This window comes from Tachyglossus aculeatus, unplaced genomic scaffold (assembly GCF_015852505.1).
Source record: "Tachyglossus aculeatus isolate mTacAcu1 unplaced genomic scaffold, mTacAcu1.pri scaffold_1_arrow_ctg1, whole genome shotgun sequence".
NCBI classification, from domain to species: Eukaryota; Metazoa; Chordata; class Mammalia; order Monotremata; family Tachyglossidae; genus Tachyglossus; species Tachyglossus aculeatus.
In genome coordinates, this window is record NW_024044915.1 from 301,121 (window position 1) to 328,377 (window position 27,257).

The following is a 27,257-nucleotide window of genomic DNA, read 5'->3' on the forward strand; positions in this document are numbered from 1 at the left end:
GTCCCGCCCCGGCCCCCCTCCCGGGAGTTCTCCACAGGCGCTTGGCCGCTCCACGCATGCGCATTACCGCGCTTGCCAGGGGCATTTCCCGCCCCGCATGCGCACTGGCTCCCAAGCCGCCCGGTCGTGGCTCGCGCCTCGTGAGGCGAAGGGGGACGGTTGATGGCGCGAGGAGGGCGAGGCGCCCGCGGCCTTGGTAGCCAAGGTGGCCTCCTCGCCTCGTCTCGCCTCGCCACACCCGCCCCTTGGTTCCTGAGGTAAAAGTCACCGTCGGCGCCCCCCTCACGCCTCGATAATTCATTAATTATCGTGATTACGAAGCATTTATCAGGTGCCAAGCCCTGTCCCAAACGCTGGAGTAAAGACAATAACAACAATGATAATCATGAGGGCATTGGTTCATCATAATGACGGGATTTGTCAAGCGCTTACTATGTGCCAAGCACTGTTCTAAGCGCTGGGGAGGATACAAGATAATCAGGTGGTCCCCCTGGGGGCTCCCAGTCTCCATCCCCATTTTCCAGATGAGGGAACTGAGGCCCGGAGAATCAATCAATCAATCAATCAATCAATCGTATTTATTGAGCGCTTACTATGTGCAGAGCACTGTACTAAGCGCTTGGGAAGTACAAATTGGCATCACATAGAGACAGTCCCTACCCGATAGTGGGCTCACAGTCTAAAAGGGGGAGACAGAGAACAGAACCAAACATACCAACAAAATAAAATAAGTAGGATAGAAATGTACAAGTAAAATAAATAAATAAATAAATAAACAGAGTAATAAATATGTACAACCATATATACATATATACAGGTGCTGTGGGGAGGGGAAGGCGGCAAGGCGGGGGGGATGGAGAGGGGGACGAGGGGGAGAGGAAAGAAGGGGCTCAATCTGGGAAGGCCTCCTGGAGGAGGTGAGCTCTCAGGAGGGCCTTGAAGGGAGGAAGAGAGCTAGCTTGGCGGATGGGCAGAGGGAGGGCATTCCAGGCCCGGGGGATGACGTGGGCCGGGGGTCGATGGCGGGACAGGCGAGAGCGAGGTACAGTGAGGAGATTAGTGGTGGAGGAGCGGAGGGTGCGGGCTGGGCAGTAGAAGGAGAGAAGGGAGGTGAGGTAGGAGGGGGCGAGGTGATGGAGAGCCTTGAAGCCCAGGGTGAGGAGTTTCTGCCTGATGCGCAGATTGATCGGTAGCCATTGGAGGTTTTTGAGGAGGGGAGTGATATGTCCAGAGCGTTTCTGGACAAAGATAATCCGGGCAGCAGCATGAAGTATGGATTGAAGTGGAGAGAGACACGAGGATGGGAGATCAGAGAGAAGGCTAGTGCAGTAGTCCAGACGGGATAGGATGAGAGCTTGAATTAGCAGGGTAGCGGTTTGGATGGAGAGGAAAGGGCGGATCTTGGCAATGTTGCGGAGCTGAGACCGGCAGGTTTTGGTGACGGCTTGGATGTGAGGGGTGAATGAGAGAGCGGAGTCGAGGATGACACCAAGGTTGCGGGCTTGTGAGACGGGAAGGATGGTAGTGCCGTCAACAGAGATGGGAAAGTCAGGGAGAGGACAAGGTTTGGGAGGGAAGACAAGGAGCTCAGTCTTCGACATGTTGAGCTTTAGGTGGCGGGCGGACATCCAGATGGAGATGTCCTGAAGGCAGGAGGAGATGCGAGCCTGGAGGGAGGGGGAGAGAGCAGGGGCAGAGATGTAGATCTGGGTGTCATCAGCGTAGAGGTGATAGTTGAAGCCGTGGGAGCGAATGAGGTCACCAAGGGAGTGAGTGTAGATTGAGAACAGAAGGGGACCAAGCACTGAACCTTGGGGAACTCCCACAGTAAGAGGATGGGAGGGGGAGGAGGAGCCTGCAAAAGAGACTGAGAAAGAACGACCGGAGAGATAAGAGGAGAACCAGGAGAGGACGGAGTCTGTGAAGCCAAGGTCAGATAACGTGTTGAGGAGAAGGGGGTGGTCCACAGTGTCAAAGGCAGCTGAGAGGTCGAGGAGGATTAGGACAGAGTATGAGCCGTTGGATTTGGCAAGCAGGAGGTCATTGGTGACCTTTGAGAGCGCAGTTTCCGTGGAATGAAGGGGACGGAAGCCAGACTGGAGGGGGTCGAGGAGAGAGTTGTTGTTGAGGAATTCTAGGCAGCGCGTGTAGACAACTCGTTCAAGGAGTTTGGAAAGGAATGGTAGGAGGGATATGGGACGATAACTAGAAGGTGAGGTGGGGTCAAGAGAGGGTTTTTTTTAGGATGGGAGAGACATGGGCATGTTTGAAGGCAGAGGGGAAGGAACCAGTGGAGAGTGAGCGGTTGAAGATGGAAGTTAAGGAGGGGAGAAGGGATGGAGCGAGAGATTTCATAAGATGAGAGGGAATGGGGTCAGAAGCACAGGTGGCCGGAGTAGCACTTGAGAGGAGGGAGGAGAGTTCCTCTGAGGATACCACTGGGAAGGATGGGAGAGTAGCAGAGAATGTTGAGAGCCGGGGGGTTGGAGAAAGGGGGGAAGAGACTTTGGGGAGGTCGGACCTGATGGATTTAATTTTGTTAATGAAGTAGGAGGCCAGATCGTTGGGGGTGAGGGAAGGAGGAGGGGGAGGAACCGGGGGCCTGAGAAGGGAGTTGAATGTACGGAAGAGCTGGCGGGGGTGATGGGCATGGGTGTCAATAAGGGAGGAGAAATAGTTTTGTCTGGCAGAAGAGAGGGCTGAGTTAAGGCAGGAAAGGATAAACTTGAAGTGAACGAGGTTGGCATGGTGTTTAGAAGTGAAGTGAAGTGAAGTGAAGTGAAGTGAAGTGGAGAAGTGAAGCGACTTGACCAAAGAAGCCACACAGCTGACGATTGGCGGGGATTTAATAATAATAAGTATTATGGCATTTATTAAGCGCTTACTATGTGCAAAGCACTGTTCTAAGCGCTGGGGAGGTGACACGGTGATCAGGTGGTCCCACGGGGGGCTCCCAGTCTTCATCCCCATTTTACAGATGAGGGAACTGAGGCCCAGAGAGGTGAAGCGACTTGCCCAAAGAAGTCACACAGCTGACAATTGGCGGGGATTTAATAATAATAATAATAATGATGGCATTTATTAAGCGCTTACTATGTGCAAAGCACTGTTCTAAGCGCTGGGGAGGATACAAGATAATCAGGTTGTACCCCTTGGGGCTCACAGTCTTCATCCCCATTTTCCAGATGAGGGAACTGAGGCCCGGAGAAGTGAAGCGACTTGACCAAAGAAGCCACACAGCTGACGATTGGCGGGGATTTAATAATAATAAGTATTATGGCATTTATTAAGCGCTTACTATGTGCAAAGCACTGTTCTAAGCGCTGGGGAGGTGACACGGTGATCAGGTGGTCCCACGGGGGGCTCCCAGTCTTCATCCCCATTTTCCAGATGAGGGAACTGAGGCCCGGAGAAGTGAAGCGACTTGCCCAAAGAAGTCACACAGCTGACAATTGGCGAGGATTTAATAATAATAATAATGGCGTTTATTAAGCACTTACTATGTGCAAAGCACTGTTCTAAGTGCTAGGGAGGTTACAAGGTGATCAGGTGGTCCCACGGGGGGCTCACAGTCTTAATCCCCGCTTTACAGATGAGGGAACTGAGGCCCAGAGAAGTGAAGCGACTTGCCCAAAGTCACACAGCTGACAATTGGGGGGGATTTAATAATAATAATAATAATAATGGTATTTATTAAGCGCTTACTATGTGCATAGCCCTGTTCTAAACCCTGGGGTGGTTACAGGGTGATCAGCTTGTCCCACGGGGGTTCCCAGTCTTCATCCCCATTTTCCAGATGAGGGAACTGAGGCCCGGAGAAGTGAAGCGACTTGCCCAAAGTCACACAGCTGACAATTGGCGGAGCCGGGATTTGAACCCCTGACCTCTGACTCCAAAACCCGGGCTCTTTCCACTGAGCCACGCTGCTTCTCTGCTGACTATGCGCCAAACCCTATTCTAAGTGCCGGGGTAATAATAATAATGATGGCATTTATTAAGCAGTTACTATGTGCAAAGCACTGTTCTAAGCGCTGGGGAGGTTACAAGGTTATCAGATTGTCCCGCATGGGACTCACAGTCTTAATCCCCATTTTACAGATGAGGGAACTGAGTCCCAGAGAAGTTAAGTGACTTGCCCAAAGTCACACAAGGTGGATATAAGGGTAGATATAAAGTCATCTGGTTGTCCCCATGGGGCTCCCAGTCTTCATCCCTATTTTCAGATGAGGTCACTGAAGCCCAGAGAAGTGAAGTGACTTGCCCAAGGTCACACAGCTGACATAATAATAATGGCATTTATGAAGCGCTTACTATGTGCAAAGCACTGTTCTAAGCGCTGGGGAGGTTACAAGGTGATGAGGTTGTCCCACGGGGGGCTCCCAGTCTTCATCCCCATTTGACAGATGAGGGAACTGAGGCTCAGAGAAGGTTAAGTAATTTGCCCAAGGTCACACAGCTGACAATTGGTGGAGGCGGGATTAGAACCCACAACCTCTAACTCCCAAGCCCGGGCTCTTGCCGCTGAGCCAAGCTGTGCCAAGCACCAATCTAAATGTTGGAATAATAATAATGATAGTGTTTGTTAAGCGCTTACTATGTGCCAAGCTCTGTTCTAAGCGCTGGAGTAATACCAGTAATAACAGTAACGATGGTATTTGTTAAGCGCTTACTATGCGCCAAACCCTATTCTAAGCGCTGGGGTAGATACAAGGTCATCGGGTCGTCCCACGTGGGGCTCACAGTCTTTATCCCCATTTTCCAGATGAGGGGACTGAGGCCCAGAGGAGTGAAGTGGCTTGCCCAAGGTCACACAGCAGGCAAGCGGCGGAGACGGGATTAGAACCCACGTCCTCTGATTCCCAAGCCCGGGCTCTTGCCACTAAGCCATGCTCCTTCTCGATGAATGAATACGATTGCCAGACTAGGCAGACCGTCTCTATCTGTTGCCGATTCGTGCTTCCCAAGCGCTCAGTACAGTGCTCCGCACACAGTGAGCGCTCAATAAATGGCAGCAGCATGGCTCAATGGAAGCAGCATGGCTCAGTGGAAAGAGCCCGGGCTTTGGAGTCATCATCATCGATCGTATTTATTGAGCGCTTACTATCATCATCATCATCAATCGTATTTATTGAGCGCTTACTATGTGCAGAGCACTGTACTAAGCGCTTGGGAAGTACAAATTGGCAACATCTAGAGACGGTCCCTACCCAACAGCGGGCTCACAGTCTAAAAGGGGAAGACAGAGAACAAAACCAAACATACCAACAAAATAAAATGAATAGAGTTCATGGGTTCGAATCCTGGCTCCGCCGATTGTCAGCTGTGTGACCTTGGGCAAGTCACTTCACTTCTCTGGGCCTCAGTGACCTCATCTGTAAAATGGGGATTAAGACTGTGAGCCCCCCGTGGGACAACCTATTAATTTTATTTTGTTAGTATGTTCGGTTTTGTTCTCCGTCTCCCCCTTTTAGACTGGGAGCCCACTGTTGGGTAGGGACTGTCTCTATATGTTGCCAATTTGTACTTCCCAAGCGCTTAGTACAGTGCTCTGCACATAGTAAGCGCTCAATAAATACGATTGATGATGATGATGATTCAAGAGTATTTGTTGAGCGCTGACAGTGTGCAGCGTGCTTAGAACAGTGCCTGGCACAAAGGTAAGCGCTTAACACTCTTTTAGACTGGGAGCCCACTGTTGGGTAGGGACTGTCTCTAGATGTTGCCGACTTGTACTTCCCAAGCGCTTAGTACAGTGCTCTGCACGCAGTAAGCACTCAATAAATACGCTTGATTGATTGATTGATTAACAAATACCTTGATGATGATTATTGTTAGTACAGCGCTGTGCACTCAGTAAACCTTCAATAAATGTGATTGAGGTGTGTACTTTTTGCGGGTGATTTCGAGGAGGCGTATGGGGGGATGAAATTCCCGTTCATTCGTTCATTCAACCGTATTTATTGAGCGCTTCCTGTGTGCAGAGCACTGTACTAAGCGCTTGGGAAGTACAGATTGGCAACAGATAGAGACGGTCCCTACCCAACGACGGGCTCACGGTCTAGAAGGGGGAGACGGACGACGAAACAAAATGTTGTCCCTCCTGCTGGGACTTTGAGCCCTTTGTAGGACAGAGATCACCGTGGGACAACCTGATCACCTCGCAACCTCCCCAGCGCTTAGAACAGTGCTTTGCACATAGTAAGCGCTTAATAAATGCCATTAAATAAATAAATAAATACGATTGAATGAATGACTATTGATCGATTGGTTTCCAGCCCTCGAAGACAGCCGCCCCCAAACACCGAGCGGATCGGCAGGGGCGGCCCAGGCCCGGAGAGGTGTGCGCCGCCGAGGGCGACGGGGCGATCGGACCCCCCGCAACCGCCGCCTTGAGGACCCTCCCCCGGATATCTGTTTCAAGGGACCCCAGCCGCGGCGGCCCCATGCCCGAGAAGCGAGTGACCCGCTGGTACTTCGGGGGCATCGCGGCCTGCGGAGCCGCCTGCGTCACCCACCCCCTGGACCTGCTCAAGGTGAGGGCCACAAGCGGGCCGGGAGTCAGCGGCACCGGCTGGGGGGGACCGGAGGGACCGTGGGGACCCACCCCTCATTTCGCCCCCCACCCCAGGAGCATTAGTAGTGATTTATTCCCGTCAGGCGCTTAGTCCAGCGCTCTACACACAGTCAGCGCTCAATAAATACGATCAGAGAAGCAGCACGGCTCCCTGGAAAGAGCCCGGGCTTTGGAGTCAGGGGTCATGGGATCGAATCCCGGCTCTGCCAATTGTCAGCTGTGTGACTTTGGGTAAGTCACTTCACTTCTCTGGGCCTCAGTTCCCTCATCTGTAAAATGGGGATTAAGACTGTGAGTGTGTCCGTCCCCCCCCCCCCCCCCCGGGGGACAATCTGATCTCCTTGTAACCTCACCAGCGCTTAGAACAGTGCTTTGCACATAGTAAGCGCTTAATAAATGCCATTATTATTATTATTATTGATCTATTGATTCATTCATTCATTCAGTCGTATTTATTGAGAGCTTACTGTGTGCAGAGCGCCGGACTAAGCACTTGGAAAGTCCAAGTTGGCAACATCTAGAGACGGCCCCGACCCAACAGCGGGCTCACAGTCTAGAAGGGGGAGACAGAGAACAAAACAAAACATATTAATAAAATAAATAGAATAAATATGTACAAATAAAACAAATAAACCTGATCACCTTTGTACTTTGTACTTGTACTTCCCAAGCGCTTAGTACAGTGCTCTGCACATAGTAAGCGCTCAATAAATACGATTGATGATGATCACCATGTATGCCCCCAGCGCTTGACTGATTGATTGATTGAGGTGCCGTCGAGTCGTTCATTCATTCAGTCCTATTGATTGAGCGCTTACTGGGTGCAGAGCGCTGGACTAAGCGCTTGGGAAGTCCCAAGTTGGCAACATCTAGAGACGGTCCCTCCCCAACAGCGGGCTCGCGGTCTAGAAGGGGGAGACAGACGACAAAACAAAACATATTCACAAAATAAAATAAATAGAATATGTACAAATAAAATAGAGTAATAAATCCATACAAACATATATACATATATACAGGTGCTGTGGGGAGGGGAAGGAGGTAAGGTGGGGAGGATGGGGGGGGGAGGGGGAGAGGAAGGAGGGGGCTCAGTTTGGGAGTCATTTCCCATTCATCGAGATTCTATGGATTTATCTTTCCCGGAATAATAATAATAATAACTAGACTAGTCTAGTCTTGTCTAAATTCTAGACTAAATAAATAAATACGATTGAGTGAATGAGTGAATGAATAGTACAGTGCTCTGCACACAGTAAGCGCTCAATAAATACGATTGAATGAATGAATGAAGTGGCATGTATCTTTGGTCACTTCACTTCTCTGGGCCTCGGTTCCCTCATCTGTCAAATAATAATAATAATGATGGCATTTATAAAGCACTTACCATGTGCAAAGCACTGTTCTAAGCGCTGGGGAATTTACAAGGTGATCAGGTTGTCCCACGGGGGGGCTCACAGTCTTAATCCCCATTTTACAGAGGAGGTCACTGAGGCCCAGAGAAGTGAAGTGACTTGCCCAAAGTCACACATTTGACAAGTGGCAAATGGGGATCAATCAATCAATCAATCATATTTATTGAGCGCTTACCGTGTGCAGAGCACTGTACTAAGCGTTTGGGAAGTACAAGTTGGCAACAGATAGAGATGGTCCCTGCCCAACAGTGGGCTCACAGTCTAGAATTAATCAATCAATCAATCATATTTATTGAGCGCTTACTGTGTGCAGAGCACTGTACTAAGCGTTTGGGAAGTCCAAGTTGGCAACGTATAGAGACGATCCCTACCCAACAGTGGGCTCACAGTCTAGAAGGGGGAGACAGAGCACAAAACCAAACAGATTAACAAACTAAAATACATAGACTAGATTTGTACAAGTAAAATAAGTAAATGGAGTAATAAATATGTAATAAATAAATAAATAAAAATAAATAGAGTAATAAATACGTAATAAATAAATAAATAAATGTAAATAGGTAAATATGTACAAACATATATCCATATATACAGGTACATATACCTGTATAGGTACCTATATACATGTATACATATATGTATATAGGTACCTATATACATGTATACATATATGTATAGAGTACATATATACTCTAGAAGACTGTGAGCCCCCCCCATGGGACAACCTGATCACCTTGTAACCCCCCCAGCGCTTAGAACAGTTCTTTGCACATTGTAAGCGCTTAATAAATGACAATTATTATCATCATTAATATATTATTATATTATATTAATTATATTAAATTATATTAAATTAATTGTACTGAAATTTTAATAGTAATCATTAATGATAGTGATAATAAAATAGAGAAATATGTGCAAATAGAAGGGCTGTAGGGAGGGGAAAGGGGTAGGGCAGAGGAAAGGGGGGGCTGAGGCTGGGAAGGCCTCCTGGAGGAGGTGAGCTCCGTGACCTTTGACCCCCGGGCAGGTCCACCTTCAGACGCAGCAGAAGGCCCGGCTGGGCTTTGCCAGCATGGCGGTCCGAGTGGTCAGCAACGACGGCTTCCTGGCCCTCTACTGCGGCCTCTCCGCCTCCGTCTGCCGACAGGTAGGAGTCCCGGCGGGCACCGGGCCGGGGGACGGGACGGGCGGCGGGACCGGCTCTGCGCTCATTCATCCCATCCTACTTAGTGAGCGCTCACTCGGCGCTTGGGAGAGGACAACACATCAACATCAATCAATCAATCAATCAATCGTATTTATTGAGCGCTTACTATGTGCAGAGCACTGTACTAAGCGCTTGGGAAGTACAAATTGGCAACACATAGAGACAGTCCCTACCCAACAGTGGGCTCACAGTCTAAAAGGGGGAGACAGACAACAGAACCAAACATACTAACAAAATAAAATAAATAGAATAGATACGTACAAATAAATTAAATAAATAAATAGAGTAAAAAAATATGTACAAACATATATACATATATGCAGGTGCTTTGGGGAAGGGAATGAGGTAAGATGGGGGGATGGAGAGGGGGACGAGGGGGAGAGGAAGGAAGGGGCTGAGTGTGGGAAGGCCTCCTGGAGGAGGTGAGCTCTCAGCAGGGCCCTGAAGGGAGGAAGAGAGCGAGCTTGGCGGAGGGGCAGAGGGATTGGGGGCATTCCAGGCCCGGGGGATGACGTGGGCCGGGGGTCGACGGCGGGACAGGCGAGAACATCTTTGTACATAATGACAATGATGGCATTTATTAAGCGCTTACTATGTGCAAAGCACTGTTCTAAGCACTGGGGAGGTTACAAGGTGACCAGTTTGTCCCACGGGAGGCTCACAGTCTTCATCCCCATGTTCCAGATGAGGTCACTGAGGCCCAGAGAAGTGAAGCGACTCGCCCAAAGTCACCCAGCTGGCAGTTGGCGGAGCTGGGATTTGAACCCATGACCTCTCGACTCCAAAGCCCGTTCTCTTTCCACTGAGCCACGCTGCTTCTCATAATAATTTTGGTATTTGTTAAGCGCTTACTATGTGCCAAGCACGGTTCTAAGCGCTGGGGGAGCTACGAGGAAAACAGGTTGTCCCACGGGGGGCTCCCGGTCTTCATCCCCATTTTCCAGATGAGGGAACTGAGGCCCAGAGAAGTTAAGTGACTTGCCCACACAGCTGGTAAGTGGCGGGGCCGGGATTAGAACCCATGACCTCTGACTCCAAGGCCCGGGCTCTTTCCACTGAGCCACGTATTACTCTGTTTTATTAACGATGTGTAGAAATAATAATAATAATAATAATAACGATTGTATTTGTGAAGCGCTTACTATGTGCCAAGCACTGTTCTAAGCACTGGGCGAGGTACAAGGGAAACAGGTTGTCCCACAGGGAGGTCCCAGTCTTCATCCCCATTTTCCAGATGAGGTCACTGAGGCACAGAGACGTTAAGTGACTTGCCCACAGTCACACAGCTGCTAAGTGGCAGAGCCGGGATTAGAACCCATGACTTCTGACTCCAAGGCCCGGGCTCTTTTCACTGAGCCACGTATTACTCTATTTTATTAATGACATGCAGATCATTAATTAATTAATTAATTATTAACCATTAATTGTTATCAATCATATAATTAATTATATTAATTGTTATTATTAATATTAATAATAATAACGATGGTATTTGTGAAGCGCTTACTATGTGCCAAGCACTGTTCTAAGCGCTGAGGGGGGGATACGGGAGGCTCTCAGTCTTCATCCCCATTTTCCAGATGAGGTCACCGAGGCCCAGAGAAGGGAAGTGACTTGCCCCAGGTCACACAGCTGATAAGTGGCAGAGCCGGGGCTTGGGCAAGTCACTTCCCTTCTCTGGGCCTCAGTTCCCTCATCTGGAAAATGGAGACCGTTTATAGATATCTATAATTCTGTTTATTTTGATGCTATTGAGGCCTTTCCCCTTGTTTTGTTTAATTGTCCATCTCCCCCTTCTAGACCGTGAGCCCGCTGTTGGGGAGGGACCGTCTCTAGATGTTGCCCAATTAGGCTTTCCAAGCGCTTAGTCCAGTGCTCCGCACGCAGTAAGCGCTCAATAAATACAATCGAATGAATGAATGAGTGAACACACTCCCTGTCTACAACGAGCTGACAGTCTAGAGGGGGAGACGGACACGAATAAAAAGAAATTAATAACAGATATGGACATAAGTGATACCCCTGAAGGATTGCTTGATTTCCGCCTCCCCGCCTAGACCCTAACGGGACGCATGGACCGTTTCCAACCCGACTTGCTGGGATTCATTCATTCATTCAGTCGTGTTTATTGAGCGCTTACTGTGTGCAGAGCACTGTACTAAGCGGGATCCACCCCAGCGCTCAGTACAGTGCCTGGCGCACAGTCAGCGCTTAACAAATACCATCATTATTATTATTATTGTTCACTTAGTAATGATGATGGTATTTGTTAAGCGCTTACTACGTGCCAGGCACTGTTCTAAGCGCTTAACAAATACAATTATTATTATTACGATGATTCCCTTCCCCGGGGTTTGGCTCCTTCCTCCACCAAATGGGAATCAATGCCGGTTCTCCCGTCTGCTTAGACCAGTTAACTTGTACCGACCCCAGCGCCTAGTACAGCGCCTGGCACCTAGTGAGCGCTTTAACGGATACCACCGTTGTTAATTGTTGTTATCCTTATTAAGCTGACCTATTCCCTGACCCGTTTCGCCATCTACGACACAGCGAAAGATTACGTGACCAGGGGCCAGACGAGGCCCCTTCCCTTCTACCAGAAGGTGTTCCTGGCGGCGGTGGGAGGTGAGTGGGGGATTGTGGGGAAGGACGGCGGGGGGCCGGGGGCTACGGGGTGGGCGTCCTGACGGTTTCGAGGTCGCCCGGCGGGCCGGGGTTGGGGGCCACACGCCGACCTGAGTTGCCAGCGGTCCGCGAGGCAGAGGCTGGTGCCAGAGGTCGTGGGTTCTAATCCCGACTTGTCCGCTGTGTGACTTTGGGCAAGCCACTTCACTTCCAACTTGTACTTCCCAAGCGCTTAGTACAGTGCTCTGCACACGGTAAGCGCTCAATAAATACGATTGATTGATTCTCTGGGCCTCAGTTCCCTCATCTGGAAAATGGGGATGAAAACCGGGAGCCCCCCCGGGGGACAGCCTGAGGACCTCGTATCTCCCCCAGCGCTTAGAACGGTGCCTCGCACATAGTGAGCGCTTAACGAACACCATCATCTGTGAGCCTTTTAGACTGTGAGCCCACTGTTGGGTAGGGACTCTATATGTTGCCAATTTGTACTTCCCAAGCGCTCAGTACAGTGCTCTGCACATAGTAAGCGCTCAATAAATACGATTGATGATGCTGTGGGGGCCGCCGGGAGAGGGGAGGGTGCCGGAGGGAGCCGTGTTGAGAAGCAGCGCGGCCTAATGGAAGGCGCCCAAGCCTGGAGTCAGGAGGGCCTGGGTTCTAATCCTGCCTTCGCCGCTTTTCCGCCGTGTGACCTTGGGCCAGTCGCTTGACTCCCCCCCGCCTCAACTGTCAAATGGGGATGAAGACTATGCCTAGGACAGTGCGGAGGTCCGACCTGATTATCTCCTATCTACCCCAGAGCTTAGACAGTGCCTCAGTAAGCGCTCAACAGATACCATAATAATAATAATAATAATTATTATTATTCTGTTGAGTTTGGGGCGGAATTACTGACGCTGGCCTGTTTTCCCGGCTGCAGGTTTTGCCGGCGGGTTTGTGGGCAGCCCGGCGGAGATGGTGAATGTAAGGTCAGCCCCTCCTTGGCTTCTGTCTGCTCTCCCTCCCTTCCGTCCATCCCGCTTTTGGGGGGATCCTTCCTTCCCCATTTTCTCCCCCAAATTGCCACTAAGTTCCGCTCCCACACTTGAGCAGGGCGTCTGCCCTGATTGGCACCGATCTGATTGGCTCTGATCTGATTGGCGCCGATCTGATCGGCTCTGATCGGCGCTGGTCTGATTGGCTCCGATCTGATCGGCTCCAATCTGATCAGCTCTGGTGCCGGTCTGATCGGCTCCGATCTGATCGGTTCTGATCGGCGCTGGGCTGATTGGCTCCGATCTGATAGGCGCCGATCTGATCGGCTCTGGTGCCGGTCTGATCGGCTCTGATCTGATCGGCTCCGATCTGATCGGCTCTGATCGGTGCTGATCTGATTGGCTCCGAGCTGATCGGCTCCAATCTGATCGGCTCTGGTGCTGGTCTGATTGGCTCCGATCTGATCGGCGCCCATCTGATCGGTTCTGATCGGCGCTGGTCTGATTGGCTCCAATCTGATCGGCTCTGATTGGCCCTGGTCTGATCGGCACTGGTCTGATTGGCTCTGATCTGATCGGTTCTGATCTGATTGGCACTGGTCTGCTCGGCTCTGATTGGCGCTGGTCTGATTGGCTCCAGTCTGATCAGCTCTGATTGGCTCCGATCTGATCGGCTCCAATCTGATCGGCTCCAATCTGATCGGCTCTGATTGGCGCTGGTCTTATTGGCTCCAATCTGATCGGCTCCGATCTGATCGGCTCTGATTGGCACTGGTCTGATCGGCTCCGATCTGATCGGCTCCGATCTGATTGGCACCGATCTGATCGGCTCTGATTAGCACTGGTCTGATCGGCTCCGATCTGATTGGCTCCAATTTGATTGGCTCTGATTGGCGCTGGTCTGATCGGCTCTGATCTGATCGGCGCCGATCTGATCGGCTCTGATTGGCGTTGGTGTGATTGGCTCTGATCTGATTGGCTCCGGTCTTATTGGCTCCGATCTGATCGGCTCTGATCAGCACTGGTCTGATTGGCCCCGATCTGATCGGCTCCGATCTGATTGGCTCTGATTGGCGCTGGTCTGATCGGCTCTGATTTGAGCGGCTCCAATCTGATCGGTTCTGATTGGTGCTGGTCTGATTGGCTCCGATCTGATCGGTTCCAATCTGATCGGCTCTGATTGGCGCTGGTCTTATTGGCTTCGATCTGATCGGTTCTGATTGGTGCTGGTCTGATTGGCTCCGATCTGATCGGCTCTGATTGGCGCTGGTCTGATTGGCTCTGATTTGATCGGCTCCAATCTGATTGGTTCTGATTGGTGCTGGTCTGACTGGCTCCGATCTGATTGGCTCCAATCTGTTTGGCTCTGATTGGCACTGGTCTGATCGGCTCCGACCAGATCAGCTCTGATTGGCGCCAGTCAGATTGGCTCTGATCTGATCGGCTCTGATCGGCGCTGGTCTGACTGGCTCTGATCTGATTGGCTCCAATCCGATTGGCTCTGATCGGCACTGGTCTGATTGGCTTCAATCTGATTGGCTCCAATCTGATCGGCTCAGATTGGCGCTGGTCTGATCAGCTTTGATTTGATCGGCTCCAATCTGATCGGGTCTGATTGGTGCTGGTCTGATTGGCTCCAATCTGATTGATCTGATCGGCTCCGGTCCAATCGGCTCCAATCCGATTGGCTCTGATCTGATCGGTTCCGATCTGATCGGCTCTGGTCTGATTGGCTCTGATCTGTTCGGCGCCGGTCTGATCAGCTCTGATTGGCATTGCCCCGATCGGCTCCGATCTGATCGGCTTTGATTGGCACCGGTCTGATTGGCTGTGGTCTGATTGGCAGGATGCAGAATGATGTGAAGTTGCCCCTGCACCTAAGAAGGAAGTAAGTGCCCCTGGGACTCTTCTCTGCCCCAACTAAGCCCTCTTCCCTTCCCCTGTAATAATAATAATAATAATAATAATAATAATAATAATAATAATAATGGTATTTGTTAAGCGCTTTCTATGTGCCAAGCACTGTTCTAAGCACTTGGGGGGATACAAGGTGATCGGGTTGTCCCACGGGAGGCTCCCAGTCTTCATCCCCATTTTCCAGATGAGGTCACTGAGGCCCAGAGAAGGGAAGTGACTTGTCCAAAGTCACCCAGCTGACAAGTGGCGGAGCCGGGATTAGAACCCATGACCTCTGACTCCAAAGCCCGGGCTCTTGCCACTGAGCCACGCTGCTTATCTAATAACAATAATAATAATTATAGTACTTTAATAATGATGGTATTTGTTAAGCGCTTTCTTATGTGCCAAGCACTGTTCTAAGTGCTTGGGGGGGTACAAGGTGATCGAGTTGTCCCACGGGGGGCTCACAGTCTCCATCCCCATTTTCCAGATGAGGTCACTGAGGCCCAGAGAAGGGAAGTGACTTGTCCAAAGTCACCCAGCTGACAAGTGGTGGAGCCGGGATTAGAACCCCTCACCTCTGACTCCAAGGCTTGGGCTCTTGCCACTGAGCCACGCTGCTTCTCTAATAACAATACTAATAATTATAGTACTTTAATAATGTTGGCATTGGTTAAGCGCTTACTATGTGCCAAGCACTGTTCTAAGCACTGGGGGTAATCAGGTTGCCTCATGTGGGACTCCCAGTCTTCACCCCCATTTTACAGATGAGGGAACTGAGGCCCAGAGAAGTGAAGTGACTGGCCCAAAGTGCCTGGCACCTAGTAAGCGCTTACTAAACGCCCCCATAATTATTATTCTAGTAACCATGATCACCCTAACCCTCTTCTCCCCCCCACACAGGAGTCAGACCATCTAACCCCCCTCTTCCTGTCCCTTCCAGTTACTCCCACGCCCTCCACGGGATAAGCCGTATCGTCCGCGAAGGTGAGACCCGCCGGCCGGACCACGGTGCCAAGTTTCCTTTCATTCATTCGGTCGTATTTATTGAGCGCTTACTCTTCATTCATTCATTCAGTAGGATTTATTGAGCGCTTACTGTGTGCGGAGCACTGGACGAAGCGCTTGGGAAGTCCAAGTTGGCAACATCTAGAGACGGTCCCGACCCGACGGCGGGCTCACAGTCTAGAAGGGGGAGGCAGAGAACACAACCAAACATAATAGTAATAAATAAATAAAGCTTACTGTGTGCAGAGCACTGGTCTAAGCGCTTGGGAAGTATAAGTCAGCAACAGATAGAGACGGCCCCTACCCAGCAACGGGCCCACAGTTTCCTATTATCCTTCCTCCCGGAGAAGGCTGAGTTTAAAGCCTTAGGAAGCGTTGGTTCCCGGGCCTGGGACTCCGAGGACCTGGGTTCTAATCCCGGCTCCGCCACTTACCTGCTGGGTGACCTTGGCCGAGTCACTTACCTTCTCTCGGCCCCGATTTCCTCACCCGAAAAATGGAGGGGGCGGTTCGATATTTGTTCTCCCTCCTTTGGTAATTGGTATTTGTTAAGTGCTTACTGTGGGCCGGGCACCGTACTAAGTGCCGGGGGAGATAATTACAAGATTACTACAAGATAATTGCAATACTATACGAGATAATTACAAGAAATACAAGATAATTAGGTTGGACACAGCCCCCGTCCCGCATAGGGCACACAGTCTTAATCCCCATTTTACTCATTCATCCGTACCTATTGAGCGCTTATTGTGTGCAGAGCGCTGTACTAAGCACTTGCAGATGAGCTCTTTCCATTTACATTTTATATGTGAGGGAACTGAGGCCCAGAGAATAATTATTAATATTAATACTAATAACAATAACTGGGCCCAGAGAAGGTAAGTGCCTTGGCCAAGGTCACACAGCAGACAAGCCTGGGCCTCAGTTCCCTCCTTCTAGACTGTGAGCCCATTGTTGGGTAGGGATTGTCTCCGTCTGTTGCCAGATTGTACTTTCCGGGCGCTTAGTACAGTGCTGTGCACACGGTAAGCGCTCAATAAATACAACTGAATGACTGAATGCTGTGAGCCTTATAATAATAATGATGATGGCATTTATTAAGCGCTTACTATGTGCAAAGCATGGTTCTAAGCGCTGGGGAGGTTACAAAGTGATCAGGTTGTCCCACGGGGAGCTCACAGTCTTCATTCCCATTTTACAGATGAGGTAACCGAGGCCCAGAGAAGTGAAGTGACTTGCCCAAAGTCACACAGCTGACAATGGGCAGAGCCAGGATTTGAACCCATGACCTGTGACTCCAAAGCCCGGGCTCTTTCCACTGAGCCACGCTGCTTCTCAGATCCCTTATGAGGGATCTGGCCTGTGTCCAACCTGACGACCTTGTATCTCCCCCAGCGCTTAGTACAGTGCCCACCACATAGTAAGCGCTTAACAAATACCACAGTTATTATTAGAGAAGCAGCGTGGCTCAGTGGAAAAGAGCCCGGGCTTTGGAGTCAGAGGTCACGGGTTCAAATCCCGGCTCTGCCAACTGTCAGCTGTGGGACTTTGGGCAAGTCACTTCACTTCTCTGGGCCTCAGTTCCCTCATCTGTAAATTGGGGAATAAGACTGTGAGCCCCCCGTGGGACAACCTGATCACCTTGTACCATCATTATTATTATTATCTGTGCCTCAGTTCCCTCATCTGTAAAATGGGGATGAAGACTGTGAGCCCCCCGTGGGACAACCTGATCACCTTGTAACCTCTCCAGTGCTTAGAATAGCGCTTCCCTCGTAGTAAGCGCTTAATACCATCATTATTATTATTATTTGTGCCTCAGTTCCCTCATCTTTAAAATGGGGATGAAGACTGTGAGCCCCCCGTGGGACAACCTGATCACCTTGTATCCCCCCCAGCGCTTAGACTAGCGCTTCCCTCGTAGTAAGCGCTTAACAAATACCATCATCATTATTATTATCTGGGCCTCAGTTCCCTCATCTTTAAAATGGGGATGAAGACTGTGAGCCCCCCATGGGACAACCTGATCACCTTGTATCCCCCCCAGCGCTTAGACTAGCGCTTCCCTCGTAGTAAGTGCTTAACAAATACCATCATTATTATTATTATTATCTGTGCCTCAGTTCCCTCATCTTTAAAATGGGGATGAAAACTGTGAGCCCCCGTGGGACAACCTGATCACCTTGTATCCCCCGCAGCGTTTAGACTAGTGCTTCCCTCGTAGTAAGCGCTTAACAAATACCATCATCATTATTATTATCTGGGCCTCAGTTCCCTCATCTTTAAAATGGGGATGAAGACTGTGAGCCCCCCGTGGGACAACCTGATCACCTTGTATCCCCCCCAGCGCTTAGACTAGCGCTTCCCTCGTAGTAAGCGCTTAACAAATACCATCATTATTATTATTATCTGGGCCTCAGTTCCCTCATCTTTAAAATGGGGATGAAAACTGTGAGCCCCCCATGGGACAACCTGATCACCTTGTAACCTCCCCAGCGCTTAGAACAGTGCTTTGCACATAGTAAGCGCTTAGTAAATACCATCATCATCATTATTATTATTAGCATTATTATTGACAAATGCCGAATTTATTATTACCACCCATTAGACTGCCCTGCCATGGAGCCAGGGAGAAGTTTCGGCCGGAGGTGCTGGGTTTCGGGGGGCAGGAGCGGGGGCGACCAGCCGGGCTCGCGGCCTCGAGAATAGAAGCAGAGGATGCCGGGAGGGGGAACCACTGGGGGAACAGTGCTTGGCACATAGTAAGCGCCTAATAAATACCATCATTCTCCCCCCCCCTCCCCGCTCCTGTCCGGCAGAGGGATTTAAGAAGCTCTACTCGGGAGCCACGTTGGCATCGAGTCGGGGGGCCCTGGTGACCGTGGGTCAGGTAAGCGCCCCCCACTCCCGCCCTCCCTCCCGGCCCCGGGGGAGGAGACCCGTCAATCTGCCAGTCGGGGGGATTTATTGAGCGCTTACTGTGTGCAGAGCACTGGACTGAGCGCTTGGAAAGCTCGCTTCAGCAATAAAGAGAGACAATCCCTGCCCACAGCGGGCTTACAGTCTACTGTTTTACTACCCCTTTTAGACCGTGGGTATTTATTGAGCGCTTACTGTGTGCACTACAGGACTACAAATGAACTACAGACGTGGACGTAAGCAGCGTGGTTTGATGGAAAGAGCCCGGGCTTGGGAGTCCGAGGTCGTGGGTTCGGCTCCGCCACATGTCTGCTGTGTGACCTTGGGCAAGTCGCTTAACTTCTCTGAGCCTCAGTCACCTCATCTGTAAAATGGGGATGAAGACTGTGCGCCCCACGTGGGACAAACCTGATCACCTTGTATTCCCCCCCAGCGCTTGGCACATAGTAAGCGCTTAACAAACGCCATTATTATTATTATTCTTCTAATCCCACCTCTGCCACTCGTCAGCCGGGTGACTGTGGGCAAGTCCACTTCTCTGGGCCTCAGTTCCCTCATCTGGAAAATGGGGATCAAGACTGGGAGCCCCACGGGGGGACACCCTGATGACCTCGTATTCACGCCAGCGCCTAGAACGGTGCTTGGCACAGAGTAAGCGCTTCACAAATACCATCATCATCCTAAGCGCCCGTGGCACATCAATGCCACTGCTGTAATTATTCCTGGGGAAGGTAGACGGAGGAGCTCGAGAGAACCAGATCTGGGGGGGCTCGAGGTCGCTCAGAGACTTCTCTCCCTCTGTCTCCTCCCCTCCCTTCCTCCCTCTGTCTCTCCTACTTTCTCTCCTTCTCTCTCTGTCTCTCCCTCCCCCCCTTATCTAATAATAATAATAATAATAATAATGGCATTTATTAAGCGCTTACTATGTGCCAAGCACTGTTCTAAGCGCTGGGGAGGTTCCAGGGTGATCAGGTTGTCCCACGGTGGGCTCACAGTCTTTATCCTCATTTGACAGATGAGGGAACAGGCCCAGAGAAGTGAAGTGACTCGCCCAAAGTCACACAGCCGACAATTGGCGGAGCCGGGATTTGAACCCATGACCTCTGACTCCAAAGCCCGGGCTCTTTCCCCTGAGCCACGCTGCTTCTCGTGGCTCTAATAATAATAATAACGTTGGCATTTATTAAGCGCTTACTATGTGCCAAGCACTGTTCTAAGCGCTGGAGAGGTTCCAAGGTGATCAGGTTGTCCCACGTGGGGCTCAAAGTCTTTATCCTCATTTGACAGATGAGGGAACTGAGGCCCAGAGAAGTGAAGTGACTCGCCCAAAGCCACCCAGCTGACAATTGGCGGAGCCGGGATTTGAACTCATGACCTCTGACTCCAAAGCCTGGGCTCTTTCCCCTGAGCCACGCTGCTTCTTGTGGCTCTAATGATAATAATAATGTTGGCATTTATTAAGCGCTTACTATGTGCCAAGCACCGTTCTAAGCGCTGGGGAGGTTCCAAGGTGATCAGGTGGTCCCACGGGGGGCTCAGTCTTCATCCCCATTTTCCAGATGAGGGAACTGAGGCCCAGAGAAGTGACGTGAGTTGCCCAAAGTCACCCAGCTGACAATTGGCGGAGCCGGGATTTGAACCCATGACCTCTGACTCCAAAGCCCGGGCTCTTTCCCCTGAGCCACGCTGCTTCTCGTGGCTCTAATAATAATAATAACGTTGGCTTTTATTAAGCGCTTACTATGTGCCCAGCACTGTTCTAAGCGCTGGGGAGGTTCCAGGGTGATCAGGTTGTCCCACGGGGGGCTCACAGTCTTTATCCTCATTTGACAGATGAGGGAACAGGCCCAGAGAAGTGAAGTGACTCGCCCAAAGTCACACAGCCGACAATTGGCGGAGCCGGGATTTGAACCCATGACCTCTGACTCCAAAGCCCGGGCTCTTTCCCCTGAGCCACGCTGCTTCTCGTGGCTCTAATAATAATAATAACGTTGGCATTTATTAAGCGCTTACTATGTGCCAAGCACTGTTCTAAGCGCTGGAGAGGTTCCAAGGTGATCAGGTTGTCCCACGTGGGGCTCAAAGTCTTTATCCTCATTTGACAGATGAGGGAACTGAGGCCCAGAGAAGTGAAGTGACTCGCCCAAAGTCACCCAGCTGACAATTGGCGGAGCCGGGATTTGAACTCATGACCTCTGACTCCAAAGCCTGGGCTCTTTCCCCTGAGCCACGCTGCTTCTCGTGGCTCTAATAATAATAATAATAACGTTGGCATTTATTAAGCGCTTACTATGTGCCAAGCACTGTTCTAAGCGCTGGGGAGGTTCCAAGGTGATCAGGTTGTCCCACGTGGGGCTCAAAGTCTTTATCCTCATTTGACAGATGAGGGAACTGAGGCCCAGAGAAGTGAAGTGACTCGCCCAAAGTCACCCAGCTGACAATTGGTGGAGCCGGGATTTGAACCCATGACCTCTGACTCCAAAGCCCGGGCTCTTTCCCCTGAGCCATGCTGCTTCTCGTGGCTCTAATGATAATAATAACGTTGGCATTTATTAAGCGCTTACTATGTGCCAAGCACTGTTCTAAGCGCTTGGGGAGGTTCCAAGGTGATCAGGTTGTCCCACGTGGGGCTCACAATCTTCATCCTCATTTTACAGATGAAGGAACTGAGGCCCAGAGAAGTGACGTGACTCGCCCAAAGTCACCCAGCTGACACTTGGCGGAGCCGGGATTTGAACCCATGACCTCTGACTCCAAAGCGCAGGCTCTTTCCACTGAGCCACGCTGCTTTATCTCTGTCCGTCTGTCTCTGTCTCTCTCTCCCCAGGCATCCGGCTACGACCAGGCCAAACAGTTAGTGTTGGCCACGGGATTCCTCTCCGACAACATCCTCACCCACTTTGTGGCCAGCTCCGTTGCCGTAGGTGGTCTTTTCATTTCTTTCAGGGTGTTCGGTAAACGTTCACTAGGTGCCAGGCACTGTACTAAGCACATCCGAGATCTTTGGGTTGGACCAAGCCCCTCTCTCCCTTGGGGCTCACGGTCTCCGCCCCCATTTTGCAGATGGGGCCGCCGAGGCCCAGAGGATAATAATAATAATAATAATAATGGCATTTATGAAGCGCTTACTACGTGCAAAGCACTGTTCTAAGCGCTGAGGGGGTGATCAGGTTGTCCCACGGGGGCTCACAGTCTTAATCCCCCTTTTACAGATGAGGGAACTGAGGCCCAGGGAAGTGAAGGGACTTGCCCAAAGTCACACAGCTGACAATTGGAGGAGCCGGGATTTGAACCCCTGACCTCAGACTCCAAGGCCCGACTCGCCCAAGGTCACCCGGAGGAGCCGGGATTAGAACCCAGTCCCTTCTCACTCCCAGGCCCGGGCTCTAACCGTCCTGCTTCTCTCCCGCCGATAACGCCCCCGGATTCCCTCGGTTGCTTTCGCGCTTGGCGTCCGTCCTGTCGTCCTCTCCCAGGCGCTTAGTCCAGTGCTCTGCGCACAGTAAGCGCTCAGTAAATAGCCCTGGCTGATTGATGACCATTACGATGACCTGCCCATCCCACAGTCCCCTGCACCGGGCCTGCCAGTTACCCAGAGGCCCCGAGAGGAGACGGTTCGCGATGGAGGGGAGGAAAAGGCTCTTCTCCAGCGCTTAGAACAGTGCTTTGCGCATAGTAAGCGCTTAATAAATGCCATCGTTATTATTATTATTCTCCCCTCGTAACCCCCTGCTCCTCTCCCTTGGCAGGGCGTGTGTGCCACCTTCTTATGCCAACCCCTAGACGTGGTCAAGACCCGCCTGATGAACTCGCGCGACTATGAGGTGAGCGGGGAGGCCGCCGATTCCCTCCCCGTCTCCTTGGGGAAACACGGCCCAATCAATCGATCAATCAATCGTATTTATTGAGCGCTTACTGTGTGCAGAGCACTGTACTAAGCGCTTGGGAAGTCCAAGTTGGCAACGTCTAGAGACGGTCCCTACCCAACAGCGGGCTCACAGTCTAAAAGGGGGAGACGGCGGACGGGGCCCGGATCCGAGAGTCAGAAGGACTTGGGGTCTCACCCCGGCTCTGCCACTTGTCTATTGGGAAGCAGCGTGGCTCAGTGGAAAGAGCCCGGGCTTTGGAGTCGGAGGTCATGGGTTCAAATCCCGGCTCCGCCAATTGTCGGCTGGGTGACTTTGGGCAAGTCACTTCTCTTTGCCTCAGTTTCCTCATCTGTCAAATGAGGATAAAGACTGGGAGCCCCCCCAGTGGGACAACCTGATCACCTTGTAACCTCCCCAGCGCTTAGAACGGTGCTTGGCACATAGTAAGCGCTTAATAAATGCCATCGTTATTATTAGTATTATTATTTGGAGTCAGAGGTCATGGGTTCAAATCCCAGCTCCGCCAATTGTTGGCTGGGTGACTTTGGGCAAGTCACTTCTCTTTGCCTCAGTGACCTCATCTGTCAAATGAGGATGAAGACTGGGAGCCCCCCCGTGGGACAACCTGATCACCTTGGAACCTTCCCAGCACTTAGAAAGGTGCTTTGCACATAGTAAGTGCTTAATAAATGCCATTATCATTATTATTATTTGGAGTCAGAGGTCATGGGTTCAAATCCCGGCTCCGCCAATTGTCGGCTGTGTGACTTTGGGCAAGTCACTTAACTTCTCTTTACCTCAGTTACCACATCTGTCAAATGGGGATGAAGACTGGGAGCCCCCCGTGGGACAACCTGATCACCTTGGAACCTCCCCAGCACTTAGAAAGGTGCTTTGCACATAGTAAGCGCTTAATAAATGCCATTATCATTATTATTATTTGGAGTCAGAGGTCATGGGTTCAAATCCCGGCTCCAATTGTCGGCTGTGTGACTTTGGGCAAGCCACTTCACTTCTCTGGGCCTCAGTTGCCTCATCTGTCAAATGAGGATGAAGACTGTGAGCCCCCCGTGGGACAACCTGATCACCTTGTAACCTTCCCAGCGCTTAGAACAGTGCTTTGCACATAGTAAGTGCTTAATAAATGCCATTATTATTATCATTATTATCATCATCATCATTATTATTATTATTGTTTGGAGTCAGAGGTCATGGGTTCAAATCCCGGCTCCGCCAATTGTCAGCTGTGTGACTTTGGGCAAGTCACTTCACTTCTCTTTACTTCAGTTACCACATCTGTCAAATGAGGATGAAGACTGGGAGCCCCACGGGGGACAACCTGATCACCTTGTAACCTCCCCAGCGCTTAGAACGGTGCTTTGCACATAGTAAGCGCTTAATAAATGCCATCATTATTATTGTGTGACCTTGAGAGAGTCACTCCGCTTCTCTGGGCCTCAGTTCCCTCCCCTATAACATGGGGATGAAAACCATGAGACTGCGTCCGACCTGATTAGCTCGGCTCTAATCCGGTGCCTGGCCCATGGAAAGCGCTGAACAGATCCCTCCCAAAAAAGACACCGTTCATTCATTCAGTCGTATTTATTCAGCGCTCACTGAACCGAGCGCTCAGGAAGCGCTATTCTATTCTCTTCTATTTATTTTATTTTGTTAGTGTGTTTGGTTTTGTTCTCTGTCTCCCCCTTTTAGACTGTGAGCCCACTGTTGGGTAGGGACCGTCTCTAGATGTTGCCAATTTGTCCTTCCCCAGCGCTTAGTCCAGTGCTCTGCACACAGTAAGCGCTCAATAAATACGATTGATGATGATGATGATGAAGCACCACACGACAATAAAGGGGGTCGCTCCCGGCCCGCCGCGGGCTTCCAGTCTAGCGGTGAGCCGGATCTGCTGAGGGGGGAGCTTGTCTTGCGTTTCAGGGCGTCCTGCACTGTGCGCTGGAGACGGCCAAGCTCGGACCGCTGGCCTTCTACAAGGTAACGGCCTCCTCGTTGGGGGGCCCGGCCTAGGACGGATGTGAAAATCCTGGCCTAATCCCCCCCCCGCCACCCCCACCACCACATCGCCTCTCCCAGCGCTTAGTACCGTGCTCCGCACACGGCGGCCGCTTAGAGAAGCAGCGTGGCTCAGTGGAAAAAGCCCGGGCTTTGGAGCCAGAGGTCGTCCTCACCTCAGCCTCGACCCCCGGCCCCGTCCCCATCCCCATCGTCCTCACCGCGACCCAGCCCCATCCTCGTCCTCCCGCCTCAGCCTCGGCCTCCGTCCCCGTCGTCCTCACCTCAGCCTCGGCCCCATTCTTCTCCCCATCGTCCTCACCTCAGCCTCAACCTCCTCGGCCTCCCCATCCCCATCGTCCTCACCTCAGCTTCCTCGGCCCCGGCCTCCATCCCCGTCGTCCTCACCTCAGCCTCGGCCTCCTCGGCCCCATTCTTCTCCCCGTCGTCCTCACCTCAGCCTCAACCTCCTTGGCCTCCCCGTCCCGGTCATCCTCACCTCAGCCTCCACCCCGGCCCCGTCACCATCCCTGTCGTCCTCACCTCGGCCCAGCCCCGTCCCCATCGTCCTCACCTCAGCCTCGGCCTCCTCAGCCTCCCCATCCCCATCGTCCTCACCTCGGCCCAGCCCCGTCCCCATCGTCCTCACCTCAGCCTCGGCCTCCATCCCCAACGTCCTCACCTCAGCCTCGGCCTCCTCAGCCTCCCCATCCCCATCCCTATCGTCCTCACCTCAGCCCAGCCCCATCCCCATCGTCCTCACTTCAGCCTCGGCCTCCATCCCCATCGTCCTCACCTCAGCCTCGGCCTCCTCAGCCTCCCCATCCCTATCGTCCTCACCTCGGCCCAGCCCCGTCCCCGTCCTCCTCACCTCAGCCTCGGCCTCCATCCCCATCGTCCTCACCTCAGCCTCGGCCCCATTCTTCTCCCTGTCGTCCTCACCTCAGCCTCAGCCTCCTCAGCCCCAGCCCCAGCCCCCTCGCCTCCCCATCCCCATCTTCGGCCTCCCCATCCCCATCGTCCTCGCCTCAGCCCAGCCCCGTCCCCGTCCTCCTCGCTTCAGCCTCCATCCCCGTCGTCCTCACCTCAGCCTCGGCCTCCCCGTCCCCCCGTCTCGTTTCAGGGTTTATTTCCCGCCGCCATCCGTCTGATGCCCCAGACCGTCCTCACCTTCATCTTCCTGGAACAGCTGCGGGAAAATTTCGGCATCGTCGTGGAGAACCCGCCGGGGGCCGGCAAAAACTGAGGCCTTTCCGCCTCAGAAGGGCTAGGGCGGTGGCCAGCGAGCCCGGAATCCTTTTGGGATAGCGCCGTTTTCTACGTCCGGGTCTCCGGGGGGCGGGAATCCGTGCGGCCCTTTGCCAACGACGAGAGGAAAAAAGCCACCTTGCCCAAGAATCCCTGTCTCCACCCTTCCCATTCCAGGCTGTCTCCCCCTAAAATCCCCTCAGGATCTCCTCTCCTCTCGGAAGTCGGCATGAGGTGACGGGAAAGGCTCCCATCCTCCCCTCACCCTTCAGGAGCCGCGGAAACTTCCAGAACCCCTCACAGAGCGCCCTTTCAGAGATTCCCAAAAACATTCCGCATATTCCAGACCTTCCCGGGAACAATCGCCAGCCTCGGGGAGACCTTCCTCCCCTCCCGGCTTGGAAATCGCCCATTAAATGCCTCCGCTGTGTCTCTTTGGCCCCTGAATCCAGGTTCTTTTCCAAGTCCAGACCTTCCCGGGAACAATCGCCAGCCTCAGGGAGGCCTTCCTCCCCTCTCGGCTTGGAAATCGCCCGTTAAATCCCTCCGCTGTGTCTCTTCGGCCCCTGAATCCAAGTTCTTTTCCAAGTCCAGACCTTCCCGGGAACAATCGCCAGCCTCAGGGAGGCCTTCCTCCCCTCCCGGCTTGGAAATCACCCGTTAAATCCCTCCGCTGTGTCTCTTCGGCCCCTGAATCCGGGTTCTTTTCCAAGTCCAGACCTTCCCGGGAACAATCGCCAGCCTCAGGGAGATGTTCCTCCCTTCCTGGCTTGGAAATCACCCATTAAATCCCTCCGCTGTGTCTCTTCAGCCCCTGAATCCAAGTTCTTTTCCATGTCCAAACGTGGTTGAGGCGGTGGATCCTTCTACCCTGTCGGGGACGGTCCTGAGCGTGCGGAACAGTGCTCTGCACACGGTAGGAGCCGAAGAAATTCCTCGGTGGGCGAGGGATGGCTCTCCGGGCCGGGATCCAGCCTGCGTCTTCCCGTCGTGTTCTGGGAAAATGGGATTCTGCAATGGCGGCCGTTTCTTCCCAACAAAGACCCCTCCCTTGTGGGGAAGCTTTGCTGAGGAGCCGTGTGGCCTAGTGGAAAGAGCAGAATAATAATAATAATAATAATAATAATGGTATTTGTTAAGCGCTTATTATGTGCCAAGCACTGTTCTAAGCGCTGGGGAGGCTACAAGGTGATCAGGTTGTCCCCCTTGGGGCTCCCGGTCTTCATCCCCATTTTGTAGATGAGGTAACCGAGGCACAGAGAAGTGACTTGCTCAAAGCCTGGGAATCAGAGGATCTGGGTTCTAATCCGGCTCTGCCGCTTGCCTGCCGATCACTGAGTACTTATTGTGTGCGAAGCACTGTCTTAAGCCCTCGGGAAAGTCGGGAGGCACAAATGCACTTCGCAGGTTCTGCCCTGCTGTGTCTCCGAGATTCCTTGGATCTTTCATTCATTCATCTATTCAATCGTATTTACTGAGCGCTTACTGTGTGCAGAGCACTGGACT

The 27,257-nt window shown here is 51.9% G+C and overlaps 1 protein-coding gene across 2 annotated transcripts; it reads left to right on the forward strand.

Moving 5' to 3' along the window:
• Positions 1 to 181: 181 nt before the first annotated feature.
• On the forward strand, positions 182 to 26,183 carry LOC119923543 (mitochondrial dicarboxylate carrier-like). 2 transcript variants are annotated; one of them, XM_038742900.1, is made up of 12 exons: positions 182 to 257; positions 6,276 to 6,533; positions 9,017 to 9,136; positions 11,707 to 11,821; positions 12,741 to 12,789; positions 14,642 to 14,683; positions 15,638 to 15,681; positions 18,522 to 18,592; positions 21,449 to 21,541; positions 22,371 to 22,445; positions 24,429 to 24,485; positions 25,627 to 26,183. In XM_038742900.1, exons 2-12 carry the CDS (start codon positions 6,444 to 6,446, stop codon positions 25,747 to 25,749), a joined length of 879 nt encoding a protein of 292 aa, XP_038598828.1. In that variant the 5' UTR covers positions 182 to 257; positions 6,276 to 6,443; the 3' UTR covers positions 25,750 to 26,183. The 2 variants fall into 2 exon arrangements, with proteins under 2 accessions (XP_038598828.1, XP_038598829.1); XM_038742901.1 differs by lacking the exon at positions 24,429 to 24,485.
• The last annotated feature ends 1,074 nt before the right edge of the window (positions 26,184 to 27,257 follow it).